Source organism: Branchiostoma lanceolatum, chromosome 3 (assembly GCF_035083965.1).
Source record: "Branchiostoma lanceolatum isolate klBraLanc5 chromosome 3, klBraLanc5.hap2, whole genome shotgun sequence".
NCBI classification, from domain to species: domain Eukaryota; kingdom Metazoa; phylum Chordata; class Leptocardii; order Amphioxiformes; family Branchiostomatidae; genus Branchiostoma; species Branchiostoma lanceolatum.
In genome coordinates this window covers 29,757,415-29,779,913 of record NC_089724.1, presented here as the reverse complement: position 1 = coordinate 29,779,913, position 22,499 = coordinate 29,757,415, and the positions used below count along the sequence as shown (strand labels likewise).

The following is a 22,499-nucleotide window of genomic DNA, read 5'->3' as shown; positions in this document are numbered from 1 at the left end:
AAAAAAACGCTAGGGGGTCCAAATCTACAGGACATATTTTCCCAACAAAGAGCTATCCACCACTTAAAAATCACGACTATAGCATGTTCAGAGGACGAGATTTGAAAAGTGAAAGTTCCCCTGCAGTACCATAGAAAGTCGTTAGGGGGCCCAAAATCTAATCATTACAAGGTCTCCCACAGACCTACCCACCTACAAAATATGAAGACAAAACATCCAGGCATTCTTGAGTTATCGTCCCCCATGGACTTTCACATTCCTGTGTAATTCCTAGAATTCTTGCAATCTGCACACAATATAGTAAGAATTTGGCTCGCCCCTGAGGCGTCGCCAAAAATGCCACCGAGTGCCCACCCCGGGACCCCAACAGGGTAGCGCGATGGAAACTTTTAATTGTGACCACGACAGCCTGTGCCCCCCAGACGTCAGAGCCCGGCCGGGGCTACATTCCCGACGGGCACCGGCGCAATTGTGACCGTAGCAATAGTAAAACCAACCTCCTTGGTTTGATCTATAGTTCCTACATGGAAATAGGAAGCTAAAAATGTTGCTGCCTAGGTCCCCTCTCCCACCACTCGACCTGGCCCACTTGACGTCACACATGACCCCCATGATCACATGATCGCAGCCTTCCTAACGTTTATCAAACTTTCTTTTTCCGCTCGCGATCTTCTAACTTTCGCTCCTCTGATGCTGACCTTGACCTCTTCTTTCTCCCTATGTTGTCATGACTTTCGATAAGAGGTTAAAAATATCTAAAATTGCTAAGAAATTAGCTGTTTTCTGACACAAAGAAATTCTCAAAAATGTTGCTATAATCCTTCTGTTCGCTCAGACAGGTCCCCCCAGTAGATGTAAGTGATATCCCCGTGGTTGCACCATGTTGCCACAGCCTGGCCTGGAAAAGTGATTAATGGCCACCAGAGTCAGGGAACAGGCCTTGCCAGTGACAGCTGGGCATCCGTGATTAATCACCGCCAAGCGGTTGTGTTGTGTTCAGTTGTGTTTTGAAACCATTAGCTAGCTGAAATTTTGTTAATGAGGCCTTGTCATGCATAATTTTTGTCTGATATTGTTCACCTCGACTTAGCTTCCTAATGATATAAGAATGAAACTCCAATCATATGATATTGTGGTATTTTCAATTAGTATTTTCCAAATAATTATGCAAAATAGGTAGCTATTAGCATCATTGGTATCTATCGATACCTCTCTCTTTTTCAGCTATATATGTCACATGTTTGAGAGTTCTATTTTGAAAGGCAGCAGATTTATAAACTTTCCATGCTAATTATGCAAATTAGCTCCTGATTTGCATAATGAGTATTTGATTATGTAAAGCATTAATCAAGCTATCTACGTATTATAAATCAAGACGATCCGTTGACCATGTGTCTAGTTATTCATGTCCAAAGGTCAAAACAAATAAATTTAAAAGACCCGCTGCAGCTCCAAACAAGCCGCTAGAGGACCCAAACGTACACAACTTACTTCATGTGGCATGGACTATCTACCACACAAAAATCATGACCGTAGCACTTGCAGAAAATTTGACCTCAAAATTTGAAGCTCTGCTCCAGTACCTTAGGTGTCCGCTAGGAGGCCCATCATTGAACTTGACCTTCTCCTTTAATAAACTTACGTATTCACTAAATATCGTGCACAGCCATCAACAGCTTCTCGAGTTATCCTGTCAACAAGCAAATACGCATACATAAACAGCCCGCTGCAGTACCGCAGGAACATGCCAGGTGACCCATTTTTGAACTTGACCTCTGTTACCACAATCTCTACGTACCCACCAAAAATCATGCAGGTCCATCAACAATACATCGAGTTATGTTGTCTACATACAAACACACTAACATAAAAAGTCCATTGGAGCACTTTAAGAAAACGCCAGGTTAACCATTTTCGAACTTGACCTTCGTTTCCACAACCGACACTTACCTACCAAAAATCAGCAAGATCCGTCAAAGTTTTCTCGACTTATGATCTCGACATACATTCGGACCCACTTTACTGCTGGCGTAACCGATAACATAACTTTCCCGCGAAGGCATACCTTCCCGGCGAAAGTAATAACCGAGTCTGTCAAGAAAACGAGAAATTCTCACTCCACTGTCCTTTTCCAAGTTACCGCTTGGCGGCGTTTCTTCTTCTTTCCAGCAGAATTCCAGTTCAGAGTCACTCTGGGTTGTCACATCCCTGCCGTAGGCAAGGTCAAAGGTGAAGGCCATTGAGACGTAAACAGAACAGTTCTGGACATTGTTATGCAAAACCGACCTCCCGAGGCCATATCCATCTATAAAGCATGGTTGAGACAACAATTGTTTATAAATCCGGGGCCTTCACCTTTGACCTATTGCGCATGCGTACTTTGTTGCGTACTAATCGTGAGCCACCTTAGAGACATCTATGGCGGTCCCTTTTCACAGAAATCAAAATTGAGTTCCTAACAAAAATACCAACAGGACAGCGCCATGTGTTATAGTATAGATATCAATTTCACCATTTTCTTGGTGCATCGATGGCCAGCATTTACGATATCGATCATAGTAAATGTTAGTACAAAATACTGTAAATGCTTCTAAGTTTGAGTCGGTTCTATTTCGCACGAAGGCAAAAATGGAATTTTCGCGGTGGTTTTAAGTTCGCGGTAGCGGTATAGTCACATACTGCTACAGTATGGGACAAAAATATTCGCGGTGGTTTTAAGTTAGCGGTGAAACCGTCGCCGCGAAAACCGCGCACATAAAACCACCGCGAACATTTCTGCATTTACAGTACTATGAGAGGGTAAAAGTAGCCTTTGTTAGGTCTTAGGTAGTTATCCACTGTGTCTTAAATGGGCACGGTATTGGAAGGCGGACCCCAACCCCTCCTTCCACCCCTTTGACCTGCCTAAACGAACCCCCCTTCCCGCACCCCTAGCAGACCGAGTACCACCGGAACCAACCCGTAGAACAGGTAGGCTTAGCTTTCGTCAAGCATGGTCGAGTCAAGAACTGCAAGTCCGGGGCCCTCACCCATCTATACCCTTGGGTAGAGTCGTGTAAAGTCGTGTGAAATGCTTTTCCCAAGGGGACAACATCGGTAGCATATATAGGAGATTCGAACCCAGGTTCTTTTGGGGTCTTGGCCAAACTCCCTAAACCGTTACGCCAACACGATCCCGAAAAATACTATACCGCGCAAATATGTGTTGACCTCATATCACCCCCGGTGTAGAGCAAAATCCTTGAGCTGCGAAATACTAGAGTTCGGGGCAAGAGGTATGGTTAGGCGTATGGTTAGACTTTTGCTTGACTATTACCACGTCCAACGAGTGTTTTGCACTTAGAGTGCTCCTCTCACGTATACTGACACCCCCCTCCCACCCACCCAAGTGTTTTGCTCTGGAGCTCTGGCCTTTCACTTATTTGGCAAGCTCATGAATTTTGCTTGACACCGGACACGACAGTACCCTTTGTATGATAAATGTCCTTGTCAATTGTCAGGACAGAGTTTTAGGTGTAGGCAGTAGAGACCAATCATCTATGGCCAATTTTCTCAACACAACCATACATAATTTATGCAAACACGCCGTTGCCTTGGCACCGAAGGTCATAACAATGGGTGTGTCCCTGTGAGCCATGGTGTTCACTTTGTTGTGTTGGAGTAAATAAAGGACAACTCCAAGGAGTTAAACAGAGAAGAACAGTCAACGGAACTCAACGGTCATTGTTGATTGGAGACCGAGTGCGGACATTACATTCATAGTCTGTGAAATAGAACAAAGCGAGGTACGATCTTTATGTTTTGCTCTGTTATCATTTGGTAAATACAGTCGTTCTATCAATTGTACTATCTGTATTTGTACAGCTGGTATACAGGGCAAGGACGTTACGCATCAGCTACGCTACAGTACTAATAAGTACTTGTGCATTTACAACAAATCCTGTGTCATTATCTTCACCGAGAAGGTTATGCTTTCGGTGCTGTGTGTGTGTGCGTGTGTGTATGTCTGTGGTTTTTGGTGTGTGTGTGTGCGTGCGTGCCTGCGATAGAGACAGAGAGAGAGAGAGACAGAGAGACACAGAGAGAGAGACAGAGAGAGAGAGAGAGTGTATGTGTGTGTGTGTGTGTGTGTGTGTGTGCGTGTGTGAGAGAGAGAGAGAGAGAGAGAGAGAGTGTGTCCGTGCCTGTGTGTGTGTGTGTGTATGTGTGTGTGTGTGTGTGTGTGTGCGTGTGTGTGTGTGTGTCTGTGTGCGGGAGTGTGTCAGTCAGTGAGTGAGTGAGTGTGTGTGTGTGAGAAAGAGAGTGTCCACAACAAGCGAGGTCATTTGAGAAACTATTTACGGATGGGCAATCACAGAAAAAGAGGTTTCAACAGGTTTATTGCAAATTCGAGCTCGGGCACTATATGTAACGGAACGTAACAGTTAACCAAGCAACTGGATAGATGTAGGAAACAGTCAGACGTTTAAGGTAGCATATGTATACACTACTTTATGTCAGTGACTGAAAAAAGGCCACGGCACAGACGAAAGGTAGTGGATGCTACCTGAAACGTCCGACCGTTCCCTAATTCTATCCGGTTGCTTGAGTAACTGTTATCTTGTGTATTGTATTACCTGGATGTCTAATCTTCATCGATGTATCAGCAACATTGAGACGGTAAAATGATAAATACAATGACACCGGATACAGTTCCTAATCCTAGCGCATAGTAATTTAGACCAGCTTTGTTAAATGAGCGAGACTTTTATTATTTTATGTGTGGGTTTCATGACTTTGCTGATAGAATTGCTCCCTTTGTGTCAGAGGTAGGTCAAATATATTTTGGCAACGTTTCAACTAGAAATTAAAGGGCTTCCCCGCGGGCATTTGAAGAGCAATATTTATATATCCACTAAGACACGGATTGTTTGATATTATCTTAATTCTAATGCACGATTGTTCTATAGATATAAGTCTATTAGGGTTTCATCCAAGTGTGAGTGAAACAAACCTTACAGTCCGGTCTTACGCAGTTTGTACTTACTGTACAAAACTATATATTGTGTAACGCTTAATAGCTAGCTGTGAATTATGCGAATATAGGCATTTAGACCCTCATGAAAAACATAATATGCTTTAGTTTCAGTAATTTCTTTTTTTTGTTTTCTTTTGTTTATTTCAATGACATATGAGGAAATGAAAAGTTGTAAACATACATGTGCATGTTTTAGTTTATGTACTTTTCTAGTCAGACTTTGTGCGACAGAATAATAGGTATTGTTGTTCCACAGGACCAACCTAGCAACAGACCTAGCAACCATGGGTGCACAGTGTACAGGGGGCGAGGCTAACGTAGAGGTGATATAAATCATATATGCTAATGTGCTCAATTTCAGGATGCAGAATTTTCCGGCTTTGTAACTGTATCAGAGAACCCACTTAAAAGAAAACAAATTGAAATTACGAAAGCTAGTATATAGTGTTATTAAATGAATTGTTGTATCTTTAAAAGCATATCAATTGCAAGAGGTAGCGGCGTTTTGTTTTTTGCATCTATATATTTTGTACAGTTGATCTTCTTTTAAACCTTATCACAAGGTCACTAAATATAGTAATCCACCTTCCTTATTCTAATCTATAGAAAATTCATATGGACAAAGAAGTCCCATCTGTAAAGTATCCATCCAGTACATTATTAGTCATTTCTATACGGCAGAATGTTGGAACTTTGATGACCAAATAAAATTGCTTTTTACAGTAGGGCCATGTCAATTTGATTATATGGCATCCAATGGGAACCCCAAAACTGATGCAAGCGTGCGAATAAAAAAAGAATTTTCCACAAAACAACAACAACATTTGCCTTCATTATGAAATCTACGTGTTCAGGAAGACAGAGAATGGTATACCAAAGAATGCTTTCCTAATTTTTGGTCTTTCACGTCTTCTTCTTTTTTTGAGTTTGGCATTCCGGACATAAGTTTCCGTCTTCCGAAATATATTTTTCCAATTTACGGAATTCATTTGCTCGTTTTATAGCTGCTTTCCACGATTTACAGTATGGTAGAAAACTTTTTGTGTGTGTGGAAATAGACGGAAATTAATCCATATAATCAAATCAACATGGCCTAATGTTTAGCGAGGGTAGTTGTGGGCCACCCTCCTAAAAGCAGGACCCCTATCGCTCGATTCGTTAGCTCGCTCGCGTAGGGGCCCTGCCCTTTAGCCCCGGTAGACACGGTTCTGGCGCCGTCGCCACCAAAACAGCTTCAGCCAATCAGAGGGTTTGCTAAACCTCATCTGAAGCAAAAGCGCTTATGACGCTGGGAAGCTATCAACCAATCAGGTTACTTCTCACATCGTTACTTTAGGTTAAGAACAAATTAACCGCCAAATTGTGCCAAATAAGGATAGCTCATTATTATTCATGACTAACTGTCAGTAACGTCGCAAGGACCGTGTCTACCGGGGCTTAAGAGTAGGGCCCCTAGGCGAGCGAGCCAACGAATCGAGCGATAGGGTTCCTGCTTTTAGGAAGGTGTTGTAGGCTAAATGTGAACCCTCTACGCCTGCGTATGATACTAACATTCAACCAATAGGGTCGCAAGGACTCAGCACTGGTGAAAGCGAAGACGGGGAACTACCGAGGCGGGGGGACGGACGGAAACATCTTCATCGCCCTGATTGACAGCGAAGGGAGGAAGTCACGTGATATCCATCTGAACCTGCCGTGGGACGACTTCGAAAGGGGCACTGACCTTGAGTAAGTGTTATATTCTAGGGTTAATGACCCGCCCTGAGGTGTATCAGGTGTCATGAGGCATGGTCGCTTCCAATAACCAGCGAATAAACTTCCGAGCTCGGGAAGGGAACAAGGTGGTTTATAGCGAGGTAGTTATAGGAACCGACCATGTCTTAAGACACCGTATACACCAAGGGGAAGCGGGTGATTTTAGTTATCATCATAATATAAACCTGACACAAGTAAGATACACAATCCTACACACCTTGCCGCTATTTCCTGAAGTGGTGTGCTGTTTCCCAATCTGCAAAATATGCTTTGTTAGAAATAATTTTTGAACTCCTTCCATTTTAGCACGACCTAACAAAATAAATATGGCTACCTTGGTTTCAGCTCTGAGGGCTGGCACGGCGTGCATGCCTAGCTGAAAATGCCAGCCGCATTGCACTATTACTGAAAGTAGATGTTAGTTAAAGTATCCTGCTTCATCTTTGTTAAGTACTGTTAACGTTAGTTGACGATGCCTGTTTTGTCTTGCTTTAGGCTGACAGCGGATGACATCACAGTCCGCCCGCCGCTCCGTGATTTGGAGGTGTGGCGAGACGACAGTTACCCTCACGACAACTGGTTCTGTCAATCCTTCTCTGTGAAGCTGCACTCAGACCGTAACGGCCGCACTTACGACTTCCCTGTCGACCGATGGATTAAGGCAGGTCAGTGTATAACGGAAACTCTCGCTGTCCAGGGCTTTAATTTTATGGCCGCTGACCGGTTACGGGCGGCCGCTATATGCGCGGTTCATTCAGGCTAAAGGTAGGTGATTGGTTTCAGTTCCGTTGATCTAAGGGCGGGGGTTCAATTCCAGGGTTGGCCCCACCCGGGGCATGTTGTGAGAGATTGCATTCGTAGTTTCGGATGGTGACGCAAAGCCGATGGGCCTGAGTCAGATTTTCAAATGGGGCCCGGTCATGCTGTTTACGGGAACGAAAATATACGTGTATGTGCATAAAGAAATGTACACAAGTTATGCTAGTTATTCACGTTTTGTGTGTTTTGTTCTTTCTTATATCATACTTTTCGTGCCCGTTAACTGCCCGGCCGGGCACCGATTTTGGAAATGTGACTCTAGCATAAGAGGGAGCTCTAGACCTAAGCCTCGGACGTAAATCCTATTTTCTTCTGTTTAAATTTCGCGCGGTATTACCCTCGGGAAGAATGTTCACTTCTGACGGGGGTACTAGTATACTGTTTCTGTCTGTGTCTTGTGTGTTCGCACCTATAACTCATGAAAAACTGAAATTTTGCATGCTGGTAGATATTGAAGTACATATGAAACATGGCGGTTTGGGCCACCGTAGCAGTATTTTTGTTTCTGAAAAAAAATTGATTTAAAAAGTGATATGTCGTTATTTGTAGGTGAACGGGTCTGGGTGCCCCCTGGTGGTGCAGTACTGCCCCAGTACGACAGGCACGCAGTGAGCCGTGAGAGAGAGCTGCAGGACATGAAGAAACGTTACGCCTCCTTCACTCCTTCTCCGGGCCTGCTGCCCATGGTACGATTATACAGACCGATCAGTTTGTCAATCAAAATTAGCGATTCGGCCAATAAGAAAGCGGGATTTCTTGACGTAATCATCAGCGTACGTGTGTGTCCGCCATATCCGCCATTTTGTCCTTAGAGTTGCTAATTGCTAGGGTGTTGCTTACAGAGCGTCGCTTCCGGAACAGCTACTTGCCACCGAAAATGCGGTTATGTAGCGCTTGTTCGTGTATCTGTCTGTTTTTTTTTTGTGTTTGTTTGTTCGTGACTGTATTTGGGGTTTAATAACATAAACCAAGAAGCTATTGATGAATCGATATGAAATGGTGTGTGTTAGAGTATGGGTCTCCTAACGGTTTCCTGCGGTACTGCAGTTTAGTATTGGTACTTTTAGTTTTGGTATTTCCGTTACTGAACATGCTATGGTCACGATGTTTCGGACTAGCAATTGAATGGTGCTTTCCTTACAAATTCAGGCTTGTTTTTCAGCCACTGGCTTGAAAATTCAGTCACTGTGTACTTAGCCTTGTTGTTGCTGTCCTAAATTTGTTTTTCATTGTGTTTTACATTTAGTTGGCAAAACTACCACCGGAAGACGAGTTTTCAACCCGACAGAAGGTACACATGTTTCTAAACCATTCTATCAAGCCCGACCGCTCTTGAATTTAACTTGCTCCATTATCACACCTTACTCCAATCTAGCAGCTGTGAACGAGAAGCTGCTAAAAGTTTAGAAAGCATGTGACTTATAGAGATGTAACTTAAAGGAAACCCCAGCAATCTTATGGATTTCAATGGATTTTGAAAGTCAATTTAGTTTGTTATTTCTATATACATGATAAGTTGAAACAACATTATCAGTATGTATAGTGACGTCCATGATGCAAAAATACGACATCGTTGTGATGTGAGAACTCACTGAAAATCGTCGCCGGGGTTTTCGTCGGATCGCGAAACTTAGAGGATCATCATAAGGCATATCTATGCGCGGTTTTAGAATGCTCAACGTATGAAGTTATTACGGAAATATGCTAACAGAGTTAGTAAATGTCACTAGCAAAAAGGTTTCAGCGTTTTTCTTATTTCCATTTTCTTGGCCCTAATATTGCTTTGGTTGCCTTGAAAGACATTGTCATGCATGCATAATTTCATTTTGCTAAAATAACTCAAAGTGGTTCAGGGCAAATCTTTGTTCAGCGACTCTCTTTTATCTTCAGAACGTCATCATATTTTTCATTTGATTTGATTTTTGATCCTTTGCCTTTGCGAACACAATTGCAGAAGGCCATGATTACGACGGGGATCACTCTCAGTGTGACGAATTTGCCGATCTTCATTGACGACGGGCGGTGGGAAACATTCGAGGGTATCAGCGAGGTGTTCGAAGAAGGCAGAATCCCGAAAGTGAGGAAATCTCGCGGTAATCTCGCGAGACGATATAAGATGATCCTCTCGCGAGATTGTAACCATTTATCGCGAGATTATCAGTATTTATCGCGAGACTATCAGCATTTCTCAGCTTATTAATTTCCTTAACCATCCGTTAAATTTGTGCACTTTTCTGTGAATGATTTGAGGCTTCTGCTAAAGTTATCTTAAATAACTACTTGTATGTTTCACTCAAGGGAAAGGCCAACTGGAAAACCGATGAGCATTTTGGCGCTCAGCGTCTTACTGGAGTCAACCCAACATCCATTCGCCTGTGCACGGAGATTCCAAGGGCGTGAGTACAGAGCTTTCTCATTTACTTTCCATATGACTGAAGAAGGTACTGATACTGACCACCATGCTGGTGTCCTTGATTTGCATTTTAATCGATCGTAGCTCGAGCGTATACAACAATGCTGTGTTTTATCCAAAATTGTTTTTTTATATTCTTTTTCTAAGAGATACAAACGTTACGGTAATAGAGGTTATAAGACCACTCAGAATTTCGAGTACGAATGTGCAGTGTCAAATATGAAAGCCCCTGGCTTGTAAACAGTTCTCGTCTCGACATTTGCATAACAATGCCCAGGCGGGTTTTGTTTACTTCTCATGTGCCTTTACCTTTGTCGCTGCACATGCGTACTCGAAATTCCGAGTGGGCTTATTTGAGAAAGCATGTAGTAGATATTGAGCCTAATGTGCGATTTTCACAACATCGGCTGCAGTAAGGTCCTAATGCCACGGCATTTCCAGCCAGCCTGACAGCCTTTTTACTGTATATATGTTGCAGATACCTGAATGATGAAGGGTATAGATAATCTCAGTTGGACCTTTGATTTCGTCAAATTGAATTTGGTGGACCTCTATACGCAAAAATTAATTAAACGTAGCACCACTTTGTCTCAACCGCCTGTTCCACAGTTTTGGCGTAACGTCGCCGATGGTCGAGCCTTTCCTGCACGGCCTGACTCTGGATGCGGCCATGCAGAGGAAGCGTCTGTACATCGTGGATCACACCGCCATGAAGATATCGTCATTTGCGTCGGACAAACCTGTGAGTACAGCCTTCTTGTTTCATGTGTGCAGTGTGCCTCACACTAAAGTAGAAAAAAATACACACAAAAAATACAGGTCCCATAAAGCCAGAAAAATGCACTATTACAATAACAGTCTGTGCCCAATATGAACATCCGTCAATCTTGAGAAGAGTAGTCTTTAACAAATAACACCCCTTACTATCTTAACATATGCAAAGTTTGCATTGATTATATTTTGTGAACGATCGAAGGACTAAACTTTCCAACCTTGGGGGTTGGGACGTACCCAAAATCTTGGCATAACTTCATGAGCCTAGCTAGTTCAAGGAATGGACCCGTCTACCCCTACACCTGTCTGCTGCAATACGTGACTGCAGCAATGGGTCGTAAGTGCCAGATAACCTATGTCGCCCCCCGTCTCTATTCAAGGTCGAAGAAGGATTATATTTTGTTTTTACATAGACTGGGGCATCTTCAAGAAAAGTTTGCTCAAAGATGAATGAATGAATGAATGAACTTTATTGCTCAACAATCGCACATGGTACAATGAATGGCATCAAATCAACAATACTAAAGGCTAAACTATCCTACAATTCTAAGTACAAAAGTATCATCGAAACCAGTATATGGGTTACAATATAGTCATGTATGGGTAATCCTGTCTCGCTTTTGGAATGATTTATGGAGGAATTGACCTATGTAGATGGAAATAGGAGTCGGACATGACAACAGTACATGGAAAATATCGCTCTGTGTACCAGATAGGGTGAAGTTTGTCTTAGTAGTAATTGTCTGTAACATTGCATCACTCTCTTTACTATAAGTTGGACAATTCATCACAAAATGAAATTCATTTTAAATATTTTCCTTGCATGTAAGATACAATCTCTGAGTTGCTGGTGTGTTATGATGTCGGCCCTTTTCACTTTCTAAGCAATGTGCACTGATTCTATGTTTTTTTATGCTAGTTGCAAACAGTTTATTATGAATTGATGTGAGATTTTTTTCCATGCCAAAGTGTTTTTTTATTTAAGATTAGGTGTGGAGTTTACTGGAATTTCTAAGTTGTTCCCTCCAGCCAGAGAGAAATGTGTCTTTCAGACGTTGTTTAAATATATTTCCAAAATGGTTGGCATTAACTGCGGGGTTAAGCCAAACATTTTGGAACCCAAGATGCCGGGCACGCGGTAGTCAGAAATTGCAATAAATCAATATCACTCACTCTCAGACTATCCCAAATGAATATATAGAAATAGATTTATTCATATCTAAATGTATACCCTTATTCCACAGATGTGTGCTCCTTTTGCACTGTTCTTTGTCAACGACAGTGGTGACCTGGTTCCTGTGGCCATCCAGCTGCATCCGAACGGGGAAGAGCAGAACCCGGTGAGCATTTTCTTTCCTCAATCAGAATCACACCAAATCAGATCTTTTTCCCAGACGGGCTCGGAGTCTCGTTTCAGGATATTCGACATGCATCCCAAAGCTACCTGTTTTGGATACTAAAACGTGTCCAAAAGGACCTTCATCAGGGGATTGCCCTTTCGAAAAGGACGTAGAATAGGGGTCCCGTGTTCGTGGAGGTGCGCATGCGTCGAGCACGTCAAAGGGGAAGGACTAGCACCCCTGTAAGATATACCCTGCTACTGAAAAAGAAAGAAAATTTGCTCCCCTATTTGGCACTAGTCTGAAAGAATCCAGAAATGCGCACATTTACATGTGCTATTTACTGTGATGACCATTTTCGAACGAACATGTGTTTTAAACTACAGGTGTTTCTGCCGGACGATCCGCCTTACACGTGGCTGATGGCAAAAATGTGGTTCAACTGTGCCGATGGGAACTACCACGAGGCTGTGCCCCATCTTGGTAAGATAAATTTCACACGTTTTCCATTGCGTTCTAATTCGTTCTGTTTCGTAGTTTCGGTGCACCCGTTTTGACGTGACGCCACAGCTGCCATTCCGGTTGGTTGGACCTGAAAGACTGCATTCTATGAATAGAACTGAAAAGATTAATGCATGCATATTCTATGTCATAGCTACATAATTGCAATCACGAATTTAAATCTACCTAGCAGCGATCAGGTTTAACCAGCCAGGATGGCCGTCAACATATCAGTGACGTCAACGTCACGTGGGCGCAAACACCTGTAGGATTCTGGGAACAATGAATCAACGACTGAGTGATTGAATGTTTATCATAATTGTAGTCTCCGTTGCAGACTGTTTTCTGCTGTCTTTTTTTCAAGTTACTGTTTTCTAATTACATTTTCTTCTTATTGCTGACGGAATTCTCGGCCAGCAATAAGAAAATAAATGTTATGATGAAAGGGTAACTTGAAAAAAAACCTGGAAAGAGTCTGCAACGGAGGTTTATTATTGTGCGAAAAATCAGAATGCTGCAAAAATTACATGGATGATATGTTTGCACAGTTTAAGAAAAAAATAACAGAAAAACATAATCCTTATTTTCTTATTGATAATAGTACTATTTTCGTTTTTCCAATAGTGTTGTATATATGATGAACTTCGTAATGTGCACATATGCTTCTGAATAAATTTACCTAAAGTTTCTCCTCTTCATAGGATTCACACATCTTTTGGTTGAGGCACTCGCACTTTCAGCCAATCAGAACCTCGCGCCGGCCCACCCGATTCTCCGTCTGATGCAGCCGCACTTTATCTACCTTTTCGCCATCAATCAGTGAGATACTGTAACTTTATTAATGTTCGCGGTGGTTTTATTTGATATGCGGTTTTCGCGATGATCTCACTCACCGATAAATCATGACACGCGAATATGCGTCTCCATTGTATTATTATCATTATTATTATTATTATAATTATTATCATCATCATCATTACCTTATCATTACTAGAGAATTGTTTCCACCACGAAAACCTCGTTTTTACTACTGCCATATGAAGTCCCCGCAAAAAAAACGAATCTACTTTGCATTGCTAGGCTGATAAGTCAATTGAATTACATGTAAGTACACCAATCACATTTAGATAAGTAAAAGTCAGCTTAAACATAGTGAATGTGTAATTTTGCTTCGCATTTTCTCACCTCATGGGCGGGTATGAATACAAAAAGTTTGATATTGATAAATGCATTCATAATTAAGATATACAAAATGCATACCAATATGTATTCAGGTTTTATGGAAGACATTGGAATGTCAATCAAAAGTTAATACAGACGGAGTCTCTGTTGATAAAATATTCCATTCACGGTAATCAAAGATACATGTTTACAGTTTTTTTGCGACGCTTCAGGAGCGAGCCTAATGGTATGCATGATGTTGTTTGTTGTTGTGTAGGCTGGCGTTGGAGACACTGATCAGCAAAGGTGGTGGTCTGGATAAAGTCACCCAGATTGGCAGGGACGGCGGATTTGCTCTTATCAAAGAAAGGTAAGTCATGTGGAACAAAGGCAGAGTGTTCTTCTCAGAACCACGTACGCGTGGTCCTGACTTCGAATCCTGCCGTGTAACCGATCTTGTGCCCTTAGGAAAGGCAGTTTACACGAGTTTCTCAACATGCCAGAATGGTCGTCATCAAGACCGTTGGCTTAAATGGCAAGAAGAAGTCATGGATCAAGTTGGGAATGGGCTGATGAATTCAAGTCCTTCACACCATGCATGGTGCATAGGGCGGCACCCATCTCTGTTTATAACTTTATATAGCCCTTGGGTCACACAACATTGTACACTTTTTACAGCAGGGGCCTAACTCACTGGTAGTGGTGTGTGTGGGTTCAACTTCGAAACTTTTTCCCAAACGCTGAGTCGTATGCAGCCTTTCATAGCCGGTTGAATAAATCAAAAGATTTAACCTGCTAATTTAGCCGGCTATCTTAGCCCAATATGAACGAAATTTAACCAGCTAAATAAGGGTTTCAGCAGTTTAACCCACCTTAGGGGTTATTTAACCGGTTAAATTGCGTTCATGTTAGGCTAAGATAGCCGGCTGAATTAGCAGGTTAAATCTTTTAATTCATTCAACCGGCTATGATAGGCTTGGTATGAACGGGGTCTCAGTCCTTCGTATGATCAGTTCTTGGGATATCAGTTTTACTGGGTAGTTGCTTTCATAAATGGTTTTTCATTTGATATTTAGCGTAAAATGTCAAAATGATTTTTCTTCTTTCATATATGATTTCTACAGGCTGAAGACATGGAGACTTGATGTGGATGGTACACTTCCGGAAGACTTGAAAAATCGAGGGGTGAGAGCAGGTTTTTGAGAACTAAATCTATTCGCAAGTGAACCTTCATTTAAGTCGTATTATTTATTCCACCTATATCTTATTCAAGGTGTTGGTATCAATATAAGTAAGTCAACACACGTTGATACCATACTTCTTTTATGCTATAATGTATAAGCTGACTTTAGAATAAGATAACTTTCATACACTATATTTTATCATCTACATATTACTATCATTTCTTGTCTTATATGATTTGTTTATTGTTTCCTATGTTACTACTAAGATGAATATTGTTGTTACTGTTGACGTAATAAGGCCGTTCAGGATTCCATGTATGCATGCGCAAGGTCAAAGGTGAAGGCCCCTTACTTGTAGTTGTACAGTTCTTGTCTCGACCATGCGCAAGACATGTCTAAACTCCGTCGGCCGATTTGCATAATAATACGGGACGTACGTGTTTTGTTTATATCTCAAGGGACGTCACCTTTGGCCTTGCGCACGCGTATTTTGAATCGTGAACGCGAGTTTTCTTTTTGCTGTAAGGCTGATGTTTTTCTTGAATCATGAATCATTGGTCGTCATCATTATCATCATTGATGCCACGTAATAAGCAAAGCCATTTAAACGCGTATACAAACCTATTCAGGTGGACGATGAGAAAACTTTGCCTAAGTACTACTACCGTGACGATGCTCTGCGTTCGTACTACGTAGTGCACAAATACGTCACCAACGTCGTCAAGATTTTCTACGATGATGGCAGTAAGTATTCAAATATGACTGACATGTCACCGGTAATTTTCTGGTCATCTATAACATTATTACCTTTGTGAAGGAGGGCGTTGTTTTTGGTGTATCTATATGTCTATCTTGCCGCATTTCCACATAATAATTTTGCCTGTGGATGTATTGTGATGATATTTCGTATATGTCGTATATGGGTAGGGCTTTGGAAGACAAAGTTGAAGGTTGAATTTGGGCCTTCCGGCGCGGCATTCCATCTTTAGCTTAAAGGGACTAAAAGCGATCCGCAAATCTTATGGTAAACCCACTTACATGGCTTTCTTGGACCTCTCCAAGGCCTTTGATCTAGTTTGGCGTGATGGACTAAAATTCGTACTAGCACAAAATGGGATCAGTGGAAAGGCGTGGAATATTATAGATAAGATTTATGTGAAAGTAGAAAACAAAGTTAAGTTCGACGACCTAGAGACAGACTACTTTGATTCAGATATTGGTGTTAAGCAAGGCTGTGTCCTGTCCCCTATTCTGTTCTGCCTTTACATGAACGAACTAGCGAAATCCTTAAAACTTCACGGCCTTGGTATTCAATTTAACAGAGACACTTAAGTAAGTGGACTCTTCTTTGCTGATGATGTCGTACTTTTAGCTGAAAATGAACAGATGCTTAAACACATGTTACACATTACAGCCGACTTCGGAGTGAGACTCAAGCTTAAGTTTAATGAGAAGAAATCAAAAGTCCTTATAGTAGGGAAGAAACTGGATCCGTCTAGGAAGTGGAAGATGGGGGACCTCAGCCTAGAAGAGTGTGAGAGCTATAAGTACCTAGGAATACATATATCTCGAAACCTAAATGACAGTATACACATAAGTGAGACCCTTAAGAAGGCGAATAGAACCACAGCAGCATGCAAGTCTACAATAATAGGCCACAACAGTTTTAACCGCTTTACTTATGGTGACACACTATGGAACAGTATCATTGTACCAAGCATAAACTATGGTAGCAGTATCTGGGCACCCTCGTCAATTAAGGACAGGACCCACCTTGAAAGTTTACAATACCAATTTGGCAAATTCCTGTTTAAAGCCCCGAATGGTACAAGTAAAGCTAATGTGTTTGGTGAACTTGGATGGGAATCTATAACAAGCTTACAGGACAAACTTAGACTAAAATACTATGACCGACTCGTAAAAATGGAAGACCAGAGATGGCCAAAACTAGTACTTCTTCAAATTTTTGATATGATGAAGAAAGGGAAAACTATACAATGGTACTGGGTTAAGCACATGAAAAATCTTCTCACATCTATAGGACTGGACCACATATGGTGTAACCACTCACCTATCAACAAACACTGGGTTAACTCAGCACTAAGAATACATACCGCCCAACAGAAAGACACCTTTTTAAACACCATGGCCTCTAGTAAACAGACTGTGATCAGTAACAAGCATGAGCCCAGATTTGAAGACTATCTAAAAGACTCCACAAACACAGATGGAAGTATATTAAAATTCAAAGCCAGAGCAGAAGTTTTAGAACTAGAAGGTAGAAAACTATCGTGGAAAAAATACAAAGGAAATGGAAAATGTACCAACTGCAACCTGGAAGAGGAAGAATCAGTACATCATTTCCTATTCATATGTCCTAAATATACCAGAGAAAGAGTCTCCCTATTCACCAACCTTGAAACAGAACTCACACAGGCAGGGGGAGTTCTTATATGGGAAGCATTTACATCTAGTAACACTGAAATGAAAAAACATCTACTCTTAGGATACAAGGGTCCATGGGATACAATCATTGATGTACTTGCTAAGAGGTACATCCACAACGCATGGCTTACAAGGAGCTGCAACACCACAAGTTAATGTTAAGGCCAACTGTGTTCCATCTCCACTTCACTACAGTTTTAATTAAGTTCAGTTTTATGCAACCTTACATCTATGTAACTACTCTATCCACTCCATGTGATCTCTACTATAATTTTCAAATTGATTGTCTAAAAACCAGCTATGTTGCTTATGTAGACCATTTGTCACCCAGCCTACTTTTTGTTATGCCTATTATAGTTACACGACTACTATGGTTTATCATTGTTAAATCTCACTACTCTCTGTTAATTGTTATCAGTTACTATGTAACATCATATCCTCAAACCACAGCTACATGTAAACCTAGCCCGTTATAGCTCTTCGCACTAACTGTTTACACCCAGATTACTGCCAAGACTCCACTGTTATTATTTATATTATTTTCACCTGCCCCCCCCCCCCCCACCACTATGGTTAAATAAGTAATCCACCTGCCACCCAGCTGGCACTGTTTATCATACTCCCTTCGAGTTGTGTATTGTTATTCATATCAATTTCGTTTGTTTTTAGTATATAAATTCCATTGTTTCCTGCTTCAGCTAGGTATTGAAATGTTAGTTAAGGTTTTACCATTTATCTGCTATCATTTTATCTATATTTTATTTTTACTGCTAAAATATTACTTCTATGAACTTCTTTGGCTCCCATGCACCAGCTAATACTGTTACTTTATTTTTACTCTTCGATACTCTCGACTAGATTTTGTATATTGGTTAACTATGATATCTCAATCTGCGTTAAGTATGTACTTTTAGCACTCGGCGCTGCCGATGTGCCACCGCTTCAAAGGTGAATAAAGTTCAAAGTTGCTTTACACGTACTAACGACTCAATTAAAGGAGATGGGTTGAAGTATTGTTTCCAGCTGGCTTGCAAACATCATCTATATCTATCTACAACGTCATGAATTTGCACTTGAAGTAAACGCAATCTCAAGTATTTGTTATTTCCGTTTTACTCTTAGACGATTCTGCCAAGCTGAGGGAAGACAAGGAGATCCAGGCTTGGGCAAGGGCTCTCGCTTCTTCATCTGATGGAAACATTGTTGTGAAGGTGGTCATTAGAAATAGTTTTACTAATGTACTGAACTTTCTAAAGCTCAATTCTTTTGAAAGGAAAGTAATTGACGGATGCTATGATTTACTCATCCATATGCAGTCACGATTTCTTTACATATGTGGAAAGGTTTAACTGTTATCCAACTAAAAAATTGGAATTTTCGGCTGAATCACTCAGTCTCCTTCAACCCTTTGACACAATCGCTCTGGACACGTGACTTGTCGTAGGTGCGACGTCAGCAATGGGTCAGAGGCTGCTGGATGAAAGTCGATATACCCTCCCGTCCCATGTGAGAGAAAGTTGCTGCCTGATATAGATGTCCCCCTTTACCCCTCTCACAAGCTAATCCTGTTCTGTATCCATAATGTTGACACACTCCAACGAAACTGTATGACCCGGAGACTATATAATTTCATGAATCATCATCATTATCATTGGGTGCCCCAATATAGCCCCATCAGGGGCAAAGTAGGGGGAGTGAGGTTCCGAGTTAAGGCGGGCAGGCCTCCAGCCTGGTACGGAACGACTCAACGATAGGATCCGTCACAACCGTGCCAGGCAAGGCATTCCACCGGGGAATGGTACAGGGGAAGTATGAGTGTTTGTATGTGTCGGTCCTGGCGTTCATGGTTTGAAATTTGAGATGATGGCTTCCCCCTGGGCTGGTTTTAGTAAACTGTCCGTGCTTATATTAACATGAAAAGAGAGGCGGGCGTCCCTCCTTCCTTGGAATATGCTATGAAATCTCTGATGAAGAAGAACTGGTTAATATTTCCTATGTTTTTTTGACCCATTGTTCCTATTTCTTATGTGGGAGTAAAATTTATTTTTAAAAATTCTATTCAAATCACACACAGGGAGTTCCCGGGGATGGACAGTTCTCCACCCTTGATGAGCTGATCCAGACCGTCACCTCCATCATCTTCACCAGTAGCGTGCAGCACGCAGCCGTCAACTTCATGCAGTGGGACCAGTACGCCTTCGTACCCAACATGCCGCTCATGTTAGAAGGGAGCCCACCCAGAAACAAGGTCATTCACTTGTTACACAGTCTCTCGCTTTTAGTTACTGATTATCCGTTCTCCTGTTAGCCCACCCTCCTTTATCAGCGCTGAAACCCGCTCGGGAAATGCTCGGCAAACCCTCCCGGTCTCAGCCCTGCTCTTTTGAACGGAGATTTTGGCTTCTAGGGGCATCACCAGCAAACAGCTTTCAGCCAATCACAGGAGTGGCACATGCTCATCTTGTGCAAAAACCGCAAAGGTCGCTGGGAAGCTATCAGCCAATCAGGTTACGTCTTACATCGCTATTTTGGGTTCAGAACAAGATAACGGCTGTTTGTGCCAAATAAGGCTAGCTCATTAATGATTTATGAGCAAATGTCAGTTACGCCTCCAGAACCCAAAATCTCTGTTCAAAAGATCAGGGCTGAGACCGGGAGGGTTTGCCGAGCATTTCCCGAGCGGTTTTCAGGGCTGCAAAAGGACGGTGCCGTTAGCCAGGAGATTGATTTAGGACATGAAAAGTGCCAATGGGATTCTCTGTCACTATGAAAACCTGTCGACTTGGAGTCGACTTCAAAAACGCATGTGTAAACCCAGTCATTCTCTCTGTAATTTGCATCATAATGGTACCAAATTATTTTGTGGAGGTATAAGGTAGTGGAATTCTAGTTTGTTTTGTGTGTTGTTGGTCGTATTATGAGGAGCCACAGCTCATTCTTATACGAACATGCATTGAAACAGTGCATCTAAATCTAGTAAATTTATTGAATGCGTCTTTCCACAGAATGTTCTTACAGAACAGGACGTCCTTGATGCCATTCCGGATAAGAGGAAAACTGTTGAGATCAACCTTTTGGCCGACGTCCTCAGTGATCGGGCAACACAGCCTCTGGGAGACTTCTTAGTTTCATACCTACAGGGTCCCAAAGAACTGCAAGCCGTTGAAAGGTACCCAATGTCTCTCCTGGTTTAGGTAAAATAGAGGTATAGTTTTGTCCATTTGTATGTAATGGTGTGTGTGTGTGTGTGTGTGTTTGTCTGAGTGTGTGTGTCTGAGTGTGTGTGTCTGAGTGTGTGTCTATGTATGTATGTGTCTGTGTGCGTCTGTGAATATGTGCGTGTGTGACCCAAGTCATTGTCGACAAAACAAAATGTAAAGCAAGCAAAGCAAATAATACCAATGAAAGATAAGAAACCATGAAATGGCAAGTCACTGTAATTGGTAATTGTCGCTGACAGAAAAGATGATCGTGTTAGAAGTTATTATCTGACAGTTCCCCAATATTTCATCGAGGTAACTAACATTATAGTCAGTTACCTAACAACGTGAACAACAGGCATAATCAAAACGTTCTGTTCAATTTGACGTACATTATCATATCGTAATCTCAATACTATTGAATAGACCTTTAACAGAATAGATTTAATTAATAATAATGTGTGTTCTCAATGTTTTACAGGTTCAAAGAGGATCTAGCTGCTGTCGGAAGCAAAATTGAATATGAAAACCAAACGCAGCGGTTCCAACCTTACGATTACTTGGATCCAAAGCTCATTCCAAATGCCATCAGCATCTAGAGAATCTGACCGTGTATTTCCCAGAAGTGGTTAATAATCTGTAAATCATTACAGCCATATCTAACCAGAAAAAAAACATAGCAAGAATCTATAAGAATCTGTAGGCATGTAACATGCATGGAATGTAATAAGCAATAGGTATCGGCAAAGCTATCATTAAATATCATAATTTGACGAGCACCCCAAACTCCAGCCCCTTGACATTTGAAGTTTTGCAGTCATGCAAACTGTACATTGTCTAGAATTTATTGAAATTTTGATCAAAGGTAATAACTTTTACCTTTGGCTGATATTTTTTTTGCCATTCGTATTCGCCACTGATCAGTCATTATTAGTTCTTTTTGTTATTTATGTTCTCATGATTCTGTTGATATGGACTTTTAATATTAATTTGTCAATATTAGTTCTGTTTAATTTCAATATTTTTTATCTTTGGTCGATACTAATTTTGATATATTTATTTGCCAATGAGGCAGTTATTACTATTATTCTGGATATTGCACTTATATTTACAAGTAGTCCAATTCTGTTCCCATCTTTACTTATTGTTTTTGATCTGTGGCTTATGCTCATTTTCCTGTACTTTGATTTTCTCTTGTTTGTATTATGTGTTGTTCATTTTGTGAAATGCAATAAAATAAATAAATAAAAACTTTAAAAAACTTAAGAAAAAACAAAACTGTACAAAAGAGGTTTGTATTCATATGCTATCGAATAATTCGCTTGTGTCTTTGTTTTTTTCACAAGGCTAAATATACTCAAAATTACAGATGAATGCTTGACAATTTAATGTCAAACATGTACACTCGGACAATACTGTCAAGTATTCGGTGGTGGTGGTGGTGAAAAGATACAAATATCTATTGCTTTTTTGGTATTAAACTAGATATTTCTTTACCGACCCCCTTGTAAAACGGCACTTTACACGACTTTCCTCACTCCACCCAGGTGTGAATGGGTACCTGACTTCGGTTTGGGAAGGTCGTATTGAGATAAAGTAATAAATGATAAAATCAAGATATTGTCAAATAATCTGCCCGCAAAGGAATTCCTGTAATTTCTAGTTAAAACGTTGCCAAAATATATTTCATGTACCTCTGATACAAAGGGTACAATACTACCAGCTAAGTTATAAAACCCACATGTAACAGACAAAAAGTCTTGCTCATTTAACAATGCTATCGTTGCATGCTTTAGGATCAGGTATAGTTTCTAATGTTACTGTATTGTTAGTACATTTTCATATAATTTTATCATCTCAATGTGACATATGCTGACACTAGTACTTTAA

General features: G+C 41.2%; 1 protein-coding gene across 1 annotated transcript; it reads left to right on the top strand.

Moving 5' to 3' along the window:
- The first annotated feature begins 3,521 nt into the window (after positions 1 to 3,521).
- Positions 3,522 to 21,844, top strand: LOC136429542 (polyunsaturated fatty acid lipoxygenase ALOX15B-like). The gene is made up of 19 exons (XM_066419375.1): positions 3,522 to 3,785; positions 5,274 to 5,340; positions 6,582 to 6,745; positions 7,268 to 7,437; positions 8,141 to 8,277; positions 8,838 to 8,882; positions 9,546 to 9,668; positions 9,890 to 9,987; positions 10,614 to 10,746; positions 12,023 to 12,118; positions 12,505 to 12,601; positions 13,321 to 13,438; positions 14,058 to 14,150; positions 14,905 to 14,965; positions 15,594 to 15,708; positions 18,532 to 18,620; positions 19,484 to 19,657; positions 20,415 to 20,578; positions 21,091 to 21,844. Exons 2-19 carry the CDS (start codon positions 5,302 to 5,304, stop codon positions 21,206 to 21,208), a joined length of 2,034 nt encoding a protein of 677 aa, XP_066275472.1. The 5' UTR covers positions 3,522 to 3,785; positions 5,274 to 5,301; the 3' UTR covers positions 21,209 to 21,844.
- Positions 21,845 to 22,499: the final 655 nt, after the last annotated feature.